Source organism: Schistocerca americana, chromosome 3 (assembly GCF_021461395.2).
Source record: "Schistocerca americana isolate TAMUIC-IGC-003095 chromosome 3, iqSchAmer2.1, whole genome shotgun sequence".
Lineage (NCBI taxonomy): Eukaryota > Metazoa > Arthropoda > Insecta > Orthoptera > Acrididae > Schistocerca > Schistocerca americana.
In genome coordinates, this window is record NC_060121.1 from 383,384,660 (window position 1) to 383,404,944 (window position 20,285).

At 39.0% G+C, this 20,285-nt stretch overlaps 2 protein-coding genes across 6 annotated transcripts in view; one reads left to right on the plus strand and one right to left on the minus strand.

The window, feature by feature from the left end:
• LOC124605665 (enoyl-CoA delta isomerase 2-like) overlaps nucleotides 1-4,124 on the plus strand; it is a 114,001-nt gene extending 109,877 nt beyond the window's left edge. For both annotated transcript variants that reach the window (XM_047137506.1, XM_047137505.1), the window contains exon 7: nucleotides 2,902-4,124. In XM_047137506.1, coding sequence (XP_046993462.1) covers nucleotides 2,902-3,057 — 156 coding nt within the window. In that variant the 3' untranslated portion in view covers nucleotides 3,058-4,124. The remainder of the gene's footprint in view (nucleotides 1-2,901) is intronic.
• A 40-nt stretch (nucleotides 4,125-4,164) lies between these two features.
• LOC124605663 (DNA repair and recombination protein RAD54B-like) overlaps nucleotides 4,165-20,285 on the minus strand; it is a 336,958-nt gene continuing 320,837 nt past the window's right edge. For all 4 annotated transcript variants that reach the window (XM_047137502.1, XM_047137503.1, XM_047137501.1 and 1 more), the window contains one exon: nucleotides 4,165-4,342. In XM_047137502.1, coding sequence (XP_046993458.1) covers nucleotides 4,274-4,342 — 69 coding nt within the window. In that variant the 3' untranslated portion in view covers nucleotides 4,165-4,273. The remainder of the gene's footprint in view (nucleotides 4,343-20,285) is intronic.

A 20,285-nucleotide genomic window follows, 5' to 3' on the forward strand; every position in this document is an offset into this window, starting at 1 on the left:
CCATCTTTGGAATGAAATACATCACTGATTCTGCATATCAAGTATCCGACAGTTTGTTAGAAGGTTTGTGGAGTACGTGGCATTAGATGTCTATGCACAGGTCATGTAATTCACTTAGGTAACAGTCCACTGATTTGTATACATTGATGGCTCCTGATAACAACTCAGATGGGTTCCATAGGATGTACATCAGGTGAATTTGGTCTCCGAGACATCAAATTGAGTTAACTTATAATGCTCCTCGAACGACTGTAGCACAGTTCTGGCTGTGAGACATGGACTGTTATACTGCTGAAAGGTGACATTGCCTTCAGGGAAGACATCAAGCATTAAGGGATGCAGATGGTTTGCAGCTGTCAGCTTGTCTTAGATTACTACCGTAGGTCCCATGCAAGTGCAGGAGAATATCTCCCATAGCATAATGCTGCTTCCACCAGCCTGCACCCATGGTGTGCTGCACATTTTGAGCTGCCATTCACCTTGGTGACAGCATTTGTGAAGATGACCATTGACCTATTGTAGCAAAACTGTGATTCAGACGAAGAGCCAACATGTTTCCATTGATCAATGGTTGAATCCCAATGGTCCTGTGCCCACTGCAGTCATAACTGACAATGTCATTGGGTGAACATGTGAGGAGCTCCATGGGTTACAATGAACAATGAATGGTGTGCTCCAAAACAATTGTGCCTGCCACGAGCACTGTGCTCTTTCAGAAGAGATGCCCCAGATCACCATCTATCCTATTTTAGAGAACAAACAAGCCTCTGAACTCCACGTTCTGTGAAGAGTCGTGGACATCCAACCATTCAGTACCCTGTGGTAGTTTCACTGTCCTACTTCTTTCCGTAGATGCTTATGACAGTAGCACATGAACATTCAACCAACTTCACCATTTTTGAGATACTCATTCACACACTGTGTAATAATAATCTCTCCTTTGTCAAAGTCACTTGTCTCAATAGATTTCCCCATTTGCAGCCCATATCTTTGCTAGGGTGATCCACTGGCTGTGTCTGCTCTGCTTACATACTTTTGTTACCACATCATGTGCCCACAACGTCACGAGGCGGCATCGCAGTGGGCAGTGGTCATAATGTTTTGGCTTATCAGTTTAAGTATTTTTGTGGAGAAACAAAAACATTCCCATTACAATTGTCCTGTAGTTCTTCGTCTGCTAGCACAACTGTGATCACTGGCTATTGTAAAATCATTGTCATTAATGGAGTAATATGGGGAGGCATGGGGTCAGGGATAGAGGTGGAATGTGCCATGGGTGAGTTCACTGTGGCACAGTCAAGGAAAGTTGGGTGAAGCAAATGATGAAGCTGAGGTGCAAGTTCAGTAAGAAACAAGGATATAGATAAGAGAGTTAGTGTAGACTGATGAGAGAAAATGGGGATGGGGATATGGGCGGAGGCGGGTATGAGATAGGGGTTCATGGAGACTGATGACAAGAGAAATTTGGGGCCACAAAATGTTTGGTCTGGACAAGTCTCATGTGTGTAATGATCAACACTTGGCCACAATTTGTCAGTAGCTATTCATTCTGGTAGATATTGACCACTTGTCAAGCTCAGATAAAAGGCTGTGCAGATGTTACAACAGTGTTGGTATTTGACATTACTGCTTACACAGATGGCATTGACATACCACAACAATTGTTCAAAAGCTCAACAACATTTTCAGCCTCATTTATGTGCCTGTTAACTACTCAACACCTCAACTCTAGGGTGAGTGGTTACCTTCATGCCTTTCATTACTTTTATTTACTACTGCATACTATGATACACATGAAGTTTATTAATGAGAAAGCACTATTTCATGCACGATATGTTATGAGCCTGGGAAATAATGAACCAGATGAATTCAGTGTTGCTAGACTTTTTTAAAAGTTTTTCATTCCATACTACACTGCACGTTCATTAAGAAAAAGGATATTTAACCAGGTTTGTAAATTAATTCAAACTTCTTGGCAGCTAGAATGCATCGTGTTATCTTACATATAAGTAATTTTGTATGTGCCTCTATGGAAGTGTGATAGAGCCATTACTATTCATGATACAACAGTATTGTTCACAGTTTCAGGCTATTGTAGAAGACAAAAGCTGATATAAACAACACTAAAATGTCCAGTCATGTCTTGACAAAATACCAGTCTGGAACAGTAATTGGCAATCAGCCCACAGTGTAGATAAATGTTATGTTGTGCAACTCATGAAATGTAAAAATGTGGCAGCCTTTGATTACAGGAATAATGAGTTACAACTGGCATCCGTTGTGTCATACAAATACCTGGCAGTACAAGTGTGTGGGAATAATGAACTGCAATGATCACAAAGGTTCAGTTGTAGGTAAAGTAATGGTAGGCTTTAGTTTATTGATAAAATACTGGGAAATTCATGTTTGTTTCTGAACAAGCTCAGGAACTTAAATGTTCAAGTTCTTGCTGATGATGTGATATATCTTAATACATCTGTATGTATGCCTGAATTTTATCTTCTCCGTGCTCTAGCTTTCCTTCATGCTGCAATAATAATCACAACTTATCCTGTGTCACAAGTCAAATGCGGTTGTTTAAAAGCAACCAGCAGTTGGTTCAATTCCCTTCTCATTCCTTGAAATAAATACAAAGAAAAATATAAATTATAATAGGTTCATACACTATGAAAACTTTGGGATCTCATTTTCTGGACAATGTTTCACAGTCCACATTGTCATTTTCCTCCACAGACACAAAATCATATGCCAAGAATTAGTTTTAATGTTTGTGTGGGTCTTGCTCATTTTATTATCTTTCCCACATTTGAAAATGTGAGATATTCAACGAATACAATATTTATATTTTATTTTATATGCTGTGAACTAAGTTTGCAGGACTGTTTAATTCTTTTTTTACAGTCACTAATGGCAAATAAGAAACTCATGCGGAAATGGGATCAAGATGCTTTGCACAGAGCAAATGAACTTGAAAGTCAGCAGCTAGAGGAGCGAATAGCATCTGAAGATTGTGTTAATGCGATAATCAAATTTATGCAATCTCGAAATAAGCTCTAAATAGTATTTTCTGTTGATCACATGGCTAGAGCTGTCTTGGTACTCAATTCTGTTACATCACTCTGACAATGCATCACATATAAATATTATCCTCCAGCTATAACAATGATCATGCTGTTAACATAAAAATAGGACTAAATAAGTGCCTTGTTGCAGTCTTGCCTTACATCACTCTGATAATGTATCGTGTCGTGGCTAGGGTATTCATTAAATGAGCAGCTTGTGACCTCTTTTTTTAAAATAAGAGCTATGCACACTTACATCACTCTGATATTACATAACACAACACGGGTCACTGTGAAAGGGTCCGCTTGTTATAACCATTTCAAATGTGGTGTGTGTAGAAAGTTCAATTAATGTGCAATGTAACATCATTTAAGTCTGTTGTCTCCCTACCTTTCATTTTATTATTAATACTATTTTTATTTTGATGAATTAGTATCTCATCATCTTATGATCAAATCACTTCCTTTCATAGCATGCTGTTTACAGAATATATTCATTAATTTGTCTTGCATTAGCAACAGGACTACCTGATCATTGCAAACAAAACAACACAATTACCATGATGCAAACAAAACACATGCCTGTACAAAAATAACACCTTTCTAATGCAAATTAGTTATCATGCTGAAAAAAACTTTGAATATTGTTGTAAAAATGGAAAAATTGTGCTGCAGCCTACATAGTATTCTCATTAATGATACAAATGTAATGGGTAGTCTTATAATCACACAGTATATAACATGCTCCAAGTCAAAAAAATTGTGTCAAAACATTAGCAGACACAAAATTTTATCAAGCTGCATAACAGAACAGTAAAAACAGACTATAAATTTAGTTTACATTTACAGCTATTATAGTGGGATAACATTTAGTTGATTCTATGTATAATTATTTGTATACAAAAAGATTATAACAGACCATCACATTTTGTTTTATATGTCGCAATATTTACATGTACATGATATATCTATGCAGTTGTTTGATTCTCACCTAATACTGTAAGATGATTTCCATATGATTTGTATTTTACACTATGTAAATAAATATATAATATTATGCAACCATTTTTTTTATTTTGTTTGTATTTACATGTATCTAATATAATCAACCAGTTACAGAAAATATTATCTTTTTTACAAAACTGTCTGTTTGAAATTATATACAATCTTAAATCAACAAAAGAATATGCTTAACTGTACAACATCACACTTCAGTCAACCACTGTTGATGTTTTAAAAATGTATGTTATGCTGCCAGCAACATCCAGCAATCCCAGATCCTATATATATATATAAAAAGAGAGAAAGAAAGAATTCATACATTAAACTTTAAGGTAGACCAAACCAAATAAAACTATGATTCAAGTGTCTAACTTATAACAACACAACCAAATGTACATACATCTTTTACTGTATCAAATGGAAAATTCAACTGTGAAAATTGTTTGAATGATCAGCCAGCACTTACCTTCAGGAGATGCAATTTCTATTCATGCCAATAGTAGGAAATGCAATACTGGAAAGTCATGGGTGGAATAGATCTAATGAAAGGAATGGAGGTACTGAGCAGTCAATAGGCACATAAGCAAAGATCAAAAATTTATTAAGTTGCTGAACAATGATCATTCAGAGCTATTCAATACAAAACACTCACAGACAAACACACCTACATAGTATTTGTTGGCTACATTGTTCAAGCACTGGAGTTTGACTAGTGAGAGGACAGGTGTCAGGTGGAGAGGGCAGGAGAGATGGAAGGAAGGCTGATGGCTAGGAGGGAGAGAAAAAAAATTGAATGGGATAGGAATGTGGCATAGTGCACTTGCCCTGGTGCAGACAAGAGAAGTTGCGTGTGATACATGATGAAATGGAGGAGTCTACTGGCAGAAGAAAAGGGAGACAGAACAAAGGAAAATTGAGAGTACAAAGCCAAAATTTTGAGTGCAGATTAATGAGATGAAATGGAAGGCAGGGGGACAGAGGTGGAGGTGGGTGTGGGTGTGGGACAAGAGCTAGTGAAGACTGAGCTCAGGATGGCTGTGGAATCAAAACATGTTGTAAGGGAATGACTGAGCTCAGGATGGCTGTGGAATCAAAACATGTTGTAAGGAAAATTCCCATCTACATAATTCAGACTTTTTGCCACACTTTGGTGCGAGGCATTCATTCAGGTTAACAGCTGGTTAGTGGTCATGCCCACATAAAAGACTGCACACAGGTTACAGCAGAGTTAGTATATGAATGGCAGTTTTCACAGGTGGTTCTGTCTCTCATAAGGCATGATATGCCTATGACAGAACTGGAATAGGATGTACTGGATGTGTGTCTTATATAGATCCTGCATCTCAAACTTCCACAGTGTTTGACGCATGTGGCAGTAAATTGGGAGTATGTGTAGCACAATGGTGGACCAGGATGTTTAGCAGGTTGCTCATGTGGCAAGAAACCATTTTGGGAGAGACAGGATGAATATTCCTCACTTTCAGACTTGATGATAGATTATCGAAGCTGTAGATAAGGGCTTATTTAAGTTGGTTGGGTGGGGGGAGTGTCAGTCCTTTGAGGTGGTTCATGGGGGTGTTTGTAATATTTGGGCCATCTGTGGATATGGCATGGAAGATCTGTTTGTGGATTAGGTTTCAAGAGTAGTGCCTGTCTGTAAAAGCCTTGCATAAGACCTTCAACATACTGGGCAATGGAATGTTCATCGCTGTATATATGCCATCCACATGTGGACAGACTGTACAGGAATGGAAATTCTGCTGATGGTTGGTGGGTTTTTTGTGGACAGAGGTTTTGATGGAGCTATCTGAGTGGTGGAGATCAGCATTTAGGTAGGTGACGTGACGTGCTGTGCTGAATGTGACCAGGTGAAGCGGATAGGAGAGAAGGGTGTGATGCTGCAAAGAGAGAACAGAGAATCTTGGCTCTGGGTCCAGCTCATTAAGACATCATTGTGTTTGAACCAGACAAGATGTTTCTAATCTCAGATGGATGGGAAGTTTTGCTCTAGATAGGCCATACAGAGGTAGGCCTCTGAGGGTGTCGTGTGAAGGCTCATGGCTGTGCCATTGATTTGTTTGAATAACCTCCCCTTGAAGGAGATTTGGTTATTGGTAAGGACGTACTCTACACACAATATAACTTGTCACTTTTCTGGGTGTGAAGGAATCGGTGGAGGTCAGATGACTTCAGAGGATAAAAAATTATATCTGTTTAGGCAACAGTTAAAAGAAAAACCAGGAAATCACATAAGGGCTGTGAATGCTGTGTTATTACAGAAAACACCCAAATAATATATGATAGCAGTCAGATCGCCGATGTATTTAATAATCACTTCTATGAAGTAGCTCAGAAGATTGGCGTGAACATTTCAAAGGATGAAGCAATAGAGTATATGTAAGAAGCAATGCCACATGCACACAGGCAAACCACAATTACTACATGCTCTGCCAAAGAAATTAAGAATTTAATGAACTCTCTCAAAACCAAACATTCTCACACAGCTGGTAATATCTCACATAAAATACTAAAATCCTGTCCTTGACATATATTGAAGGCACTGAGTGAAATACACAGTAAATCACTATCAAAGGGAACATTTCCAGATGGACTGAAAGATGCTACTGACAGAACACTTTACAAGAAAGCTAATAAGTGAGAGATTAATAATTACTGACAAGGCTCAATGCTTACCTCCTTCTCAACGGCACTGGAAAAGAATGTGTATGCAAGAACTGTAACACACCTCTCTTGAAATTAGATACTTAAGCAGTCTCAGTTCGTATTTTAAAAGTGTCCCTCCACAGAACATGCTATTTTTGTATTCACAAATAAAATAATACAAAATTTAAGTCACAAAATATTGCCCGGTGGTGTTTTTTGTGACTTGCCAAAAGCATTTCATTATACTTTGCAGCATTCTCACAGAGAACCTCAAATACTGTTGTTTCACAGATCTTGCTTGTAACTGGCTTTATCATATCTAAATTACAGGACACAATGTGCTGTATTAAGAAACATAGTGAAACAGCATCTTGAAAATGGAGAGATAATCACTACTGGTGTACCACATGATCAATATTCAGTACACTCTTGTTCTTGCCACATATACATGATCTACATCATATATCCAACAAGCAGAAATAATTCTCTTTGTTGATATTGGAGTGATTTCAACACTTGAAAATGTAAATAATATTTTTTTTGAAAATTAATAACTGCTTCTTTGTGGAGGGACTGTTACTGAATTTAGATTAAACATTCCACTTGCGATACAGTACTGCACAAGCCTTGATCATACAATTAGAAATAACGCATGAGAGGTAATCAATAAACGAAACAGAATATTCTGATGCCTTAGATGTTTATACTAACAAGAGTATGAACTGGAAGTCACATGTTATGGATCTTCTCAATTTTTCTAAATTTACCTTTTATACTATGGATAATATCAGATTTTGGAGACAAAATTGTCAAAAAAGTTGAATTTTCCTACTTTCATTTACTATTGTCTTGTTTTTGTTGTGTTCATCAGTCCAAAAACTGGTTTGATGCAGCTTAACACACTAGTCTACCCAGTGCAAGCCTCATCGTCTATGAATAACTACTGCAACCTAAATCCATTCCACTTGTACACAGCTATTTAAAATATTGGGCACTCGAACAACACCTTCTCAATGCACTTTGTCCCATTTGAATTTATTTGTCAATGGGCAATCACAGCTTGAAACCAACAGTAACACTCATAAATACAAAAGGAGAAACGTTTTACACTATCCATCACTCAGCTTTAGTGTAGCACAGAAAGGAGTGAGATATTCAGCCATTACAATCTTTGACCACATACCTAGTAATGTAAAAATTTTACAGATAATAGAATTAACTTCATAAAAATGGCTCTGAGCACTATGGGACTTAACTTCTAAGGTCATCAGTCCCCTAGAACTTAGAACTACTTAAACCTAACTAACCTAAGGACATCACACACATCCATGCCCGAGGCAGGATTCGAACCTGCGACCGTAGCAATTAACTTCATAAACAAACTGAAATCATATTTGCTTGACAGCTCCTACTCCATAGAAGAATTTCTGCATGTGTAATGCTATGGTGTGAGGGAGTCACATTTAACAAAGGAAGATAGATACTCCATGAAATGAAAGGGAAGTTGTTAATCAGCAGTAAGTTGTTATATTTTCCACTGAAAAAGTGAATTACAATTGTTAAATTGCCTCATTTTGCATCATAGCAATTTGTTGCAATTATTATCCACGAACATGCAAATAACTAACTTTCTACCCCCTTATAAATTGATACACCCAGGTTTTTGTACAAGTTTGAAGATTTGATTTGTGACCCATTGATAATATAGCCATATGATCCTGGAAAGTATGGAGGATGAGGTAGCACAGTGATTTAGTTTCTTGTACAACAGTCACACACCAACAGTGTTGAATGTGCGGGCGCATTATCGTGATGCAAGAGCCATCAATTGTCTCACCACATTTCAGGCTGTTTTCCTTATCACATTTTCTTGCAGGCATTGCCACACATCCCGACAGTACCATCAATTAACAGTTCGTCCTTGCGGCATGAACTGATGATGAACTAATCCTTCAGAGTCAAACAAAATTATCAGCATGACTTTGACATTTGACCTGACCTGACGAGCATTTTTTGGTCTTGGAGAACTTTTCCGGAACCACTGAGAAGACTGAACCTTGATCTCGACATCGCAACCATAAACCCATGTCTCATCACCAGTTATGATTCTCTTAAGAAGCATCTCATTCTCTTTTGTGTGATGCAAAAGCTCTTCACAGATTGCGAGGCAAAGGTCTTTCTGGTCTTGACTCATGAGCCGTAGGCCAACTGAAATGTTAATTCTTCTGCAATCTCTCAGACAGTCTTTGACTGGCACACACAATTTCATTGACATTCCTGACATGAGTGTCGTTGGTAGACGTCATAGGGTGTCCCGAACGAGTACCATCTCGAACTTCTTTCCAGCCATTTTTAAACCATGTGAACCATTCATAACACTATGCACGGCTTAACACTGTAGGCTTCCTGTATCATTTGGTATGTCTCTATAGAGGTTTTCTTGTGTTTAATGCAAAATTTAATGCAAACACATTGCTCCTCTAACACTGACATCTTGAAATTCAAACTGTGTGACATAACATTCTTCTCAATACAACACTTAACAATAACCAACAGACATACAATAATGAACCTTCCGGCAGTTGCATATTAAACACAGGTGTGCGCAGGAATGCCAACCAATTTTTTCTTCAACACACCATTGACACAAAATTACAGATGTTTCAGAATTTTTTGAACAGACTTTATAAACTGGGGAGTACCTTGTATCTCTCAGTAAAGGAACATTTGAAATTGGAGTTAATATAATAGAAGAAAACATTCCACGTGGGAAAAATTATATATATATATAAACAAAGATGAGGTGACTTACCGAACAAAAGCGCTGGCAGGTTGATAGACACACAAACAAACACAAACATACACACAAAATTCAAGCTTCTTCTGCAATCTCTCAGACAGTCTTTGACTGGCACACACAATTTCATTGACATTCCTGATGTCTGCTTGTGTCTGTATGTGTGGATGGATATGTGCGTGTGTGCGAGTGTATAACTGTCCTTTTTTCCCCCTAAGGTAAGTCTTTCCGCTCCCGGGATTGGAATGACTCCTTACCCTCTCCCTTAAAACCCACTTCCTTTCGTCTTCCCCTCTCCTTCCCTCTTTCCTGATGAGGCAACAGTTTGTTGCGAAAGCTTGAATTTTGTGTGTATGTTTGTGTTTGTTTGTGTGTCTATCGACCTGCCAGCGCTTTCGTTCGGTAAGTCACCTCATCTTTGTTTTTATATGAAATTGGAGTTAGGCACTTTTAGTTTGCTACTGGCACTTTTAGTTTGCTACTCTCAATTTCTACTCCTGTGCCAACTATGAGTGTCTGAACATTAACGTTGGTGCCACTGACAGCCTTTATATGTAAACAGAATTTCTTGGGTTTTCAAAAATGTAAACTCCAGGTTGGAATATCAACAATGTAAGGAAAAGATAGATTGCTACGTACTGTGAAGATAACATATTAAGTTGTGGGCAGGCACAATTAATAAGCACTTATACAATGGCTTTCAGGCGCAGCCTGCATAAAAAAGAAAGAAACACATACACATTCATTCACACAAGCGAGCACATCTCACACACACCTGACCACCATCTCCAGCAGCTTGGACCAGAATGCAACTGTCACATGGAATGGAAGCAGCAATTTGGAGAGGGTGGGGAAGGGGAAGGAATATCAGCATATGGGCATGGGGGGAGGGGCAGGGGAGAAGAGCACTGTCTGGTGGAGTGTACAGGGACTAGACTGCCAATGGGCACAGTGTTGGGAGGCTGGGATGGGAGAGCGGAATGAAGTGAAAAAGGAGAGGAGTGGAGAAAGATGGACAGATACATTGGCAAGGGTGACACACAAAGAGGATGGGAGATGAGAATAGGGAGGAGATGATACAACAGAGGGGTTGCAAACTATTGGGTGGGTGTGGGGATAGTATGTTATGGTAGGTTGAGCCTGGGCTAAGTGTGGGATTGGAGTATGTGTAGCAATGATAGCTCCCATCTGAGCAGTTCAGAAAAACTGGTGGTGAAGGGGAGGACCCAGATGGCTTGGGCAGTGAAAAAGCCACTGAAATCAACCACGTTATATCCAGCTGAATGTCATGCCACAGGTTGGTCTACTTCACTCTTGGTCACAGTTCGGCAGTGGCCATTCATCCTGGTATACAGCTGGTTAGTAGTAACACCCATATAAAAAGCTGTGCAATGACTGCTTTATGCAATGATTGCAGCAGAACTGGAATATGACATGGCTGCTTTCACAGGTGGCCCAGTCTCTGGTGGGGTAGCATCAGCCTGAGACAGTAATGGAATAGGAATTGCTGGGTGGGTGGATAGGGCAGGTTTGGCACCTGTGTCTTGCACAGGAATATGATCCTTATGGCAAGGGGTTGGGATTGGGAGTGGCATAGGTATGGACTAGGATGTTGTGGAAGTTGGGTGGGCAACAGAACACCACTTTAGATGAGGTGGGGAAGATTTTGGGTAGGATGTCCCTTTTTTCAGGGAATGATTGTAGGCAATCAAAGCCCCAGAAAAGGATGTGGTTCAGTTGTTCCAATCTGTGGTGGTATTAGGTGATGAAGGGGGCACTCCTTTGTGGGTGTTTCTTGGGGCTGATGGGAGCATTGGGGATGTGATGGGAAATTGTATGAGGACTCTGTTTGTGGACTAGGTGTGGGGGATAGTGCCTGACTGTGAAGGCCTTCATGAGACCCTCAGCATAGTGACTAAGTGAGTTCTTGTCACTGCAGATATATCGTCCCCAGGTGGCCAGGCTGTGTAGGAGGGATTTTTTGGTGTGGAATGCAGGTATTATTGGTGGCTTTTGGGTTTAATGTGGACAGGGTGTGGATGGACCCATTCAGAGAGGAGGAGGTCAATGTCCAGGAAGATAGCATGTTGGGTCAACGAGGACCAGGTGAAGTGGATGGGAGAGAATGTGTTGAGTTTGTGAAGAAAAGAAGATAGGGTGTTTTGGCCCTGTGTCCAGATTATGAAGATATCATCTATGAACCTGAATCACTCTAGGGGTTTGAAGTTTTTGGAGGCTTGGAAGGACTCCTACCCATAAACAGGCTGGTACAGGAAGGTGCCATATGGTTGTCCATTGCTCTCCTCCACCAACAGCTTTTCTGAACTGTGCAGATGGAAGTTATTCCTATAACACATTCTCTTCTCATGAAATTATCCCATCCTCAACCTAAGGTAACATACTGTCCCCACATCCTCCACCCAACAGTTTCCAACCCATATGTGGTATCACCTCCTCCCTATCCTCCTCTCTCACTCCCTTTGTGTGTCACCCTTGCAATGCAATACAACAGTGATTCTGCATGGTAGGAATTAGACAGGTCCCTAGTAGGTTTACAGAGGTATATGGCACCAGATGTCTAAGCACAGGTGATACAACTCCCATAAATTACAGGCAGGTGGTTTGTCAGATGTAGAACAGAGTCTGATAGTGTCCCAGATGTGTTCCATTAGAGGTGAATTTGATAGCCAAGACATCAATGTTAGTTACTCTCACACTCCTCAAATCACTTTAGCTTGTTTCTGGCATTGTAGAAAGACAGTTATCCTTCTGTAACATGCCATCATCATCAAGGAAGATGTCAAACATGTAGGCATGCATGTGGTCCATAATAATATTAATGTAGTTAACATTTATTTGTTTATTTATTTACATGTCAAGTTCCATAGGACCAAATTGAGGAGCAAATCTCCAAGGTCATGGAACGTGTCAGTATATGAAATTACAACATAAAAGCAATAACAGATAAAAATAAATGTTTATGAAACCGAAAAAAGTCAGTCCATAAGTTTAAGTTAACACAATCAACAATGCAACAAGAATCAGCTTAATTTTTCAAGGAACTCCTTGACAGGATAGAAGGAGTGACCCGTGAGAAAACTCTTCAGTTTTGATTTGAAGGCATGTGGATTACTGCTAAGATTTTTGAATTCAAGTGGTAGCTTATTGAAAATGGATGCAGCAGTATACTGCACACCTTTCTGCACAAGGGTTAAGGAAGTCTGATCCAAATGCAGGTTTGATTTCTGCCGAGTATTAACTGAGTGAAAGCTGCTTATTCTTGGGAATATGCTAATATTGTTAACAAGAAATGACAGTAAGGAATATACATATATATTGAGAGGCCAATGTCAAAACACCCAGACTCGTGAACAGGGGTCGACAAGAGGTTCGTGAACTTACACCACTTATTGCCTGAACCGCCCGTTTCTGAGTCAAAAATATCCTTTTAGAATGGGAAGAGTTACCCCAAAATATAATACCAAATGATATAAGTGATTAAAAATAAGCAAAGTAGACTAATTTTCATGTCAAATGATCACTCACTTCAGATATCATTCAAGTAGTAAAAACGGCAGTATTAAGTCTCTAACAAGATCCTGAACGTGGATTTTCCACGAGAGCTTACTATCTATCTGAACACCTAGAAATTTGAACTGTTCAGTTTCACTAATCATATGCCCATTCTGTGAAATTAAATTGTCAGGTTTTGTTGAATTGTGTGTTAGAAACTGTAAAAACCTAGTGTTACTGTGATTTAGTGTTAGTTTATTGTCTACAAGCCATGAACTCCACTATTTGAAACCGAGCCAATGTTGCACACAACATCCTGTACTACCAAGCTAATGTCATCAGCAAACAATATTTTAAGAGTTACCCGTAATAGTAGAGGGCGTATCATATATATAAATAAGGAACAGGAGTGGCCCCAATACTGATTCCCTGGGGGCACCCCACACTTGACCATACCCCACTCAGACCCCACATCACAGCCATTCTCAACATTGTGAATAATGACCTTTTGCTGTTTGTTGCTAAAGTAAGAGGTGAACCAACTGTGAGCTACTCCCTGTATTCTGTAATGGTCCAACTTCTGGAGCAATATTTTGTGATCAACACAATCAAATGCCTTAGTTAAATCAAAAAATATGCCAAGCATTCGAAACATTTTGTTTAAACCATCCAGATCCTCACAGAGGAAAGAGATTATAGCACTTTCAGTTGTTAAACGACTTCTAAAGCCAAACTGTACATCTGATAGCAAAATCGTGTGATATAAAATGATCAATTATCCTTACATACACAGCCTTTTCAATAACTTTTGCAAACACTGATGGCATAGAAATAGGTCTAAAATTATCTACATTATCCCTATCCCCCTTTTTTATAGTGGCTTTACTACTAAGTACTTTGATCGTTCAGGGAACTGACCATTCCTAAAAGAAAAATTACAAATATGGCTAAATACAGGTTAACATGTGCAGCACAGTACTGTAATATTCTGCTAGGCACTCCATCATAACCATGAGAGTCCTTAGTATTCAGTGATTTAATTATTGACTCAATCTCCCCTTTGTCTGTATCACTGAGGAGTATTTCAGACATCAATCTCGGAAAGGCATTTGCCAAGAAAGTCATATGATTCCCTGTAGAAGCCAAATTTTTATTTAATTCACCAGCAATGCTCATAAAATGATTGTTATATACTGTACATATTTCTGATTGATCAGTAACAGAAATATTTTTACTGCGATCTGACTTTATATTGTCGACCTTGTGCTGCTGACCAGACGCTTCCTTCACAGCTGATCATATGGCTTTAATTTTATCCTGTGAATTAGCTACTCTATTTGCATACCACATACTCTTTGCCTTCCTAATAACATTTTTAAGCACCTTACGATATTGATGTAATGGGCAACTGTACCTTGATTGTGACTACTTCTAACATTTTGATATAATTCCTACTATGCTCTACAAGATATCCTTATCCCACTAGTTAGCCACCTGGGCTGCCTATTACTGCTAGTACACCATTTAGAATGTTCTAATGGAAAGCAACTCTCAAAGAGTATGAGAAATATGTTGAGGAAAGCATTATATTTGTCACCTATGTTATCGGCACTATAAACATTCTGCCACACTTGTCCCTTGACAAGGTTTAGAAAACTCTCTATTGCTGTTGGATTAACTTTCCTACATAGTTTGTGATTAAATGTGACATTTGTTTCAGTACTAAAGCATTTTAGTGTTAAAATTTGTGCACTATGGTCTGAAAGACCATTCACCCTTTTACTAACAGAATGCCTATCCAGTAATGAACAATGAATAAAAATATTGTCTATGGCTGCGCTACTGTTCCCCTGCACCCTCGTTGGAAAAAACACAATCTGCATCAGATCATATGAATTTATGAGATCTAGCAACATCCTTTTTCTTGCACCATCATATACAAAATTTATATTGAAGTCACCACATACAACTAATTTGTGGTACTTCCTACAAAGTGAATCAAGAACCCTCTCCAGCTTGAGCAGAAATGCTCTGAAGTCAGAGTTAGGGGACCTATAAAAAACAACAATTTGAAATTTAGTTTCACTAAATTCAACTGCCCCTGCACAACATCTGTCATAATTCCTTGATTACTAATACAGATCCTATGGAAGCCCAGCTGAATGTCCCCCATAATATTGCCCCCATCACTCTGCACCCATGGGGTGGTACATGTTTCTAGCAGCTATTGCCCTGGATGATAGCATATCTGGATATGACCATCAACTTGTAAGAGAACCACGATTCATCCAACCAGGTGACACATTTCCCTTGATCCATGGTTCAATCTCAGTGATTCCATGCCCACTGCAATCATAACTGACAATGTCTTTAGATGAAAGTAGCAACACATAGAAGTCATCTGCTGCAAAGACCCTAGTTCAAAAATGCGTGCCAAATGTTGTGCTCAAAAACACTTGTGCCTGTGGCGACAATGTACTCTGTTATCAGATCTGCCACAGATTGCTGCCCATCCCGCTTTACATAATGCACCAGCCTCCAGCATCTGTGTTCCATGGTGACATCCCATGTGACATCACCTACTCACTGTTTTGTCAGCTTTGAACCACTTTCTATAGATGCTCATGATAGTAGCAGATGAGCAGTCAACCAGCTTTACTTTTTCAGATACGCTCATTCCTAAACACTAGGCCATACCAATCAGCCCTTTGTTAAAGTCACTGATGTCCATAAATTTCCCCGTTTGTGGCCTGCAATGTTGCTAGAATGATTCCCCATTCATCGCTTTTCTGCTTATCTACTTTCCCTACTGCAGCACACATCTGCAGTGCCATCAGGCAGCATTCAGTCTCATGGTGAGCAGTGGTCATTATATTTTGGCTTTCGATACATCTATCCAGTGCACGATCAGTTGTTCAAGACCTCATGCATTGCCCTCTTGACAACCAAGTATGTTTGATTCAGTGTCTCTCTATCTGTAGCACCATGTCTGCTTTTACACCTATTATGCAGTAGTCACTTCTTTAGAAATTTCTTTACAGTGACTGTATACCAGGGACAGTCCATCCCATTATGAACTGTTCTACTTGTAAATATCTATCCAGCACATGATCAGCCATTCTTTTAAATTTGAGCCACAGTTCTTCTACATACTCCTGCTCACAGTTAAATGTTTCAAGTTCTTCTTTGAGATATGAGATGGCTGTCTCTTTATCTAGCTTACTGAATGTACAAATATTCATACTTGTTTTAGCTAATCTTTGTACTTTATCAATCATTGTTGCTACAGCTGCTTCAATGTCACTGATACCTTTCAATGAGGACATCCTCACAGAAGTAATGCCTGTGTTTTGCCAACAGATCCAATGTATTTGCATAATAAGTGGGCTTGTGAATTATGTGCTATGTGTAGTTTTCAGAGGATGAATTTAGTAATGTTTTGCTTGATATTTTGTCCCACCCACCACTTAGAAAACTGTAATTCGCCCAGTCCTCCAGCAATGACAGTATGACTGACAAACATATGAATACATCCTAATGCAATTAGTTTTGCCCTGAAGTTCTCAGTTGCATCCAGCGTCGATCTTTAAAAAAAATGCCCAGCCTGGATGCTGAGTATTGCAAAAGCAATATCAGATTCAGTTTCAGTTTCTGCCTTGGTAGATTTGAGTATATTGTCTACTGGACAAATACACCATCTCCATTTCCCAACAGTCTATCCTTTTGATACACACTTAGATTTACCCCAAAAATCTCACTGTTGTCAAATCTGAGTTCTAGCCCGCTTCCTACACTTTATGTTATAGGAGTTCCACTGTTTTTAGTAAGGCTTCAAACTCTGAGGCTTTTCATGAAAGCTTCAGCAGCTGATAAGTACGACTTTAATCATTTTATCTGTGGAGGCTGTTTTTTTAGTCTTACAATAACACTTCGAGATTTCCTACAGCTATCTGGGTTGAATTGGTAGTCACCTAGTGTAAAACTCCCTTGCGTGCATTCTACACAGTCAGTCACTTGAGTAGCAGTCTCTCATATGCATTGCACCCAACATTTCTCAATCCTATGCAAGTCTTGGAAGTCACAGCCTAGTTTTTCACAAAATCTTTTGAGTTTCCAGTTCAAGCCTTCTACTTGTCTTACATCAGAGAGCCCCAGCCAGTTCAGGGAACAATACAGAAAATTGTGAGCTTTGTTGAAACAGCGTGAGCATGAGTAGTCTTCTTAACCCCCTCTGGCATTCATGTGAATGACTGACAAGTGACCTCTGATACAAGACAAAAGCCGTTGTTCATTTCTATGAGTGCTACAAACAGTAGTTTGTTGCACTTTCTTCGTTCAATGACTGCCAGAACCGTCTCTGCAATGTGTTTAAAGAGACCGCCAAGAAAACATGGAGTGCAAAAACTGATCATTTCTATTTCTTGCCGCCATTTCCCTTAGGGGTGCCATTATTTGCTGTATGTTTGAACTACCAACAATTAACATACACCTATTCTTTTGCACTTGCTTTCTGCTAACACACATCATTGCAAGTGAAGTGCTTTGGCACTTTTATTAAATAGATGCTGTTATCACTTATTGATAGCTTAATATTTGCTTGATTACTTTTTCTTTTTTTTTCAAATAGTCCTGCTTACAGTACATTACTACTTGACATACAGATTTACAAAGAACACTCTTACTTACCATGTAACTAAGAAGAATTTCCCATCCTTAAGTCTAGATATTCAGGTAATGTGTAGGAAGAATAACAATCAATCTTTCCGTCTCATCCCATCCAGTAAGGTTCCCCCGACCTGGGGTGACTTTTCCAAACTCTTTTTTTAAACCCCACCAGTCATTTTCCTTCACTCCACTTACTTCCCCTTCAATCCTTCAGTCAGAAGGAGGAGCCACTGGCTCTGAATGATATCTTTTATATGTGTGTTCTCCTGCCACTGCTTGGTGAGTAGATTTTTTTATCTAGCCACTTACATTATATTTTAAAAGTTGGTTATTTTCATTGATTAATTATCTGGTAGGGTTTTTCAATTCTTGTTTTATGTTAGATGGAAGCTTTTGAATGACTTTCCACTGAAACAGACAAATCTACTCTGAACCCTAAACAAGAAGCCAAACTCTACATGCAAATTATTTTTGTATCTTGTATTTTGATGAGTCACAGCTCAGGTAAAACTGATTTTTACTGTTAGTGCAAAACATAATTAAGGAATAAACATACTAGGAAGTGGGTGTAAGAATTACAAGACCTTCAGATTGTACAGTTGTCCATTTTACACAATATTCTTACTGTTCACTTCTACTTCAGATGCATCAACCCAGAAGACAATTCCATAAGCTAACAAGGAGAGAAAATACACGAAATAAGATCAAAAAACTTGTCCCTGTGTCAACACAATATTAGATATGTGTGAGAGCAAATTTCGTTGAATTAAGCTCCTTGATTTGTTTACCTATGTACTGATTTTAAGGAATTTTACACACATAGATTTCTACTTTTGATGGTAGTAGATCTTTCCTGATTCTTTGAATCCACATAATATGAATGTGAATGAAATTAACTTAAAACTGTTTGCTGTGAACCAGCTATCATATGAGATGCATTGGGCCATGCTGAGTTTGGATCTTTGATTAGCATACAAACCATCCTTTGAAGTCATTGGAAAAGCATTCTGATAGGTTAAGATTAAGAGTGAGCTGTGTACCAGTCCTCTTAGGGACACACATTTTATTTTACCTCTTGTGAGGTTAGTTTCATTCCAGTGACACAATTTTGTCAATGTGGCATTATTCTTTCTGTCATGCAGTTAAAAATCCATCCATGTAAAAGAGACATCTTAAATCCTATAACATTACAGCCCTCCCCACCAATTCTTTACAGAAAGGTCCCAGAACTGCTCTCATTAATAAATGGCCACAATGCCCATATAGTACTAGGGACAGAAAGTTGGCTGAAACCAGACATAAACAGTAATGAAATCCTAAACTCAGATTGGAATGTATACCACAGAGACAGGTTGGACAGTGAAGGGGGAGGCGTGTTTATAGCGTTAAGAAGTGCAATAGTATCGAAGGAAATTGACGGAGATCTGAAATGTGATATAATTTGGGTGAAGGTCACGGTTAAAGCAGGCTCAGACATGGTAATTGGATGTCTCTATAGGCCCCCTGGTTCAGCAGCTGTTGTGGCTGAGCACCTGAAGGATAATTTGGAAAATATTTCGAGTAGATTTCCCCACCATGTTATAGCTCTGGGTGGAGATTTTAATTTGCCGGATATAGACTGGGAAACTCAAACGTTCATAACGGGTGGCAGGGACAAAGAATCCAGAAGTGCTTTATCTGAAAACTACCTTGAGCAGTTAAACAGAGAACCGACTCGTGGAGATAACATATTAGACCTTCTGGTGACAAACAGACCCGAACTATTTGAAACAGTTAACGCAGAACAGGGAATCAGCGATCATAAAGCGGTTACTGCATCGATGATTTCAGCCGTAAATATAAATATTAAAAAAGGTAGGAAGATTTTTCTGTTTAGCAAAAGTGACAAAAAGCAGATTACAGAGTACCTGACGGCTCAACACAAAAATTTTGTCTCAAATACAGATAGTTTTGAGGATCAGTGGACAAAGTTCAAAACGATCGTACAATACGCGTTAGATGAGTATGTGCCACACAAGATCGTAAGAGATGGAACAGAGCCACCATGGTACAACAACCTAGTTAGAAAACTTCTGCGGAAGCAAAGGGAACTTCACAGCAAACATAAACATAGCCAAAGCCTTGCAGACAAACAAAAATTACGCGAAGCGAAATGTAGTGTGAGGAGGGCTATGCGAGAGGCGTTCAATGAATTCGAAAGTAAAGTTCTGTGTACTTACTTGGCAGAAAATCCTAAGAAATTTTGGTCTTATGTCAAAGCGGAAGGTGGATCAAAACAAAATGTCCAGACACTCTGTGACCAAAATGGTACTGAAACAGAGGATGACAGACTAAAGGCCGAAATACTAAATGACTTTTTCCAAAGCTGTTTCACAGAGGAAGACTGCACTGTAGTTCCTTCTCTAGATTGTCACACAGATGACAAAATGGTAGATATCGAAATAGACGACAGAGGGATAGAAAAACAATTAAAATCGCTCAAAAGAGAAAAGGCCGCTGGACCTGATGGGATACCAGTTCATTTTTACACAGAGCACGCGAAGGAACTTGCCCCCCTTCTTGCAGTGGTGTACCATAGGTCT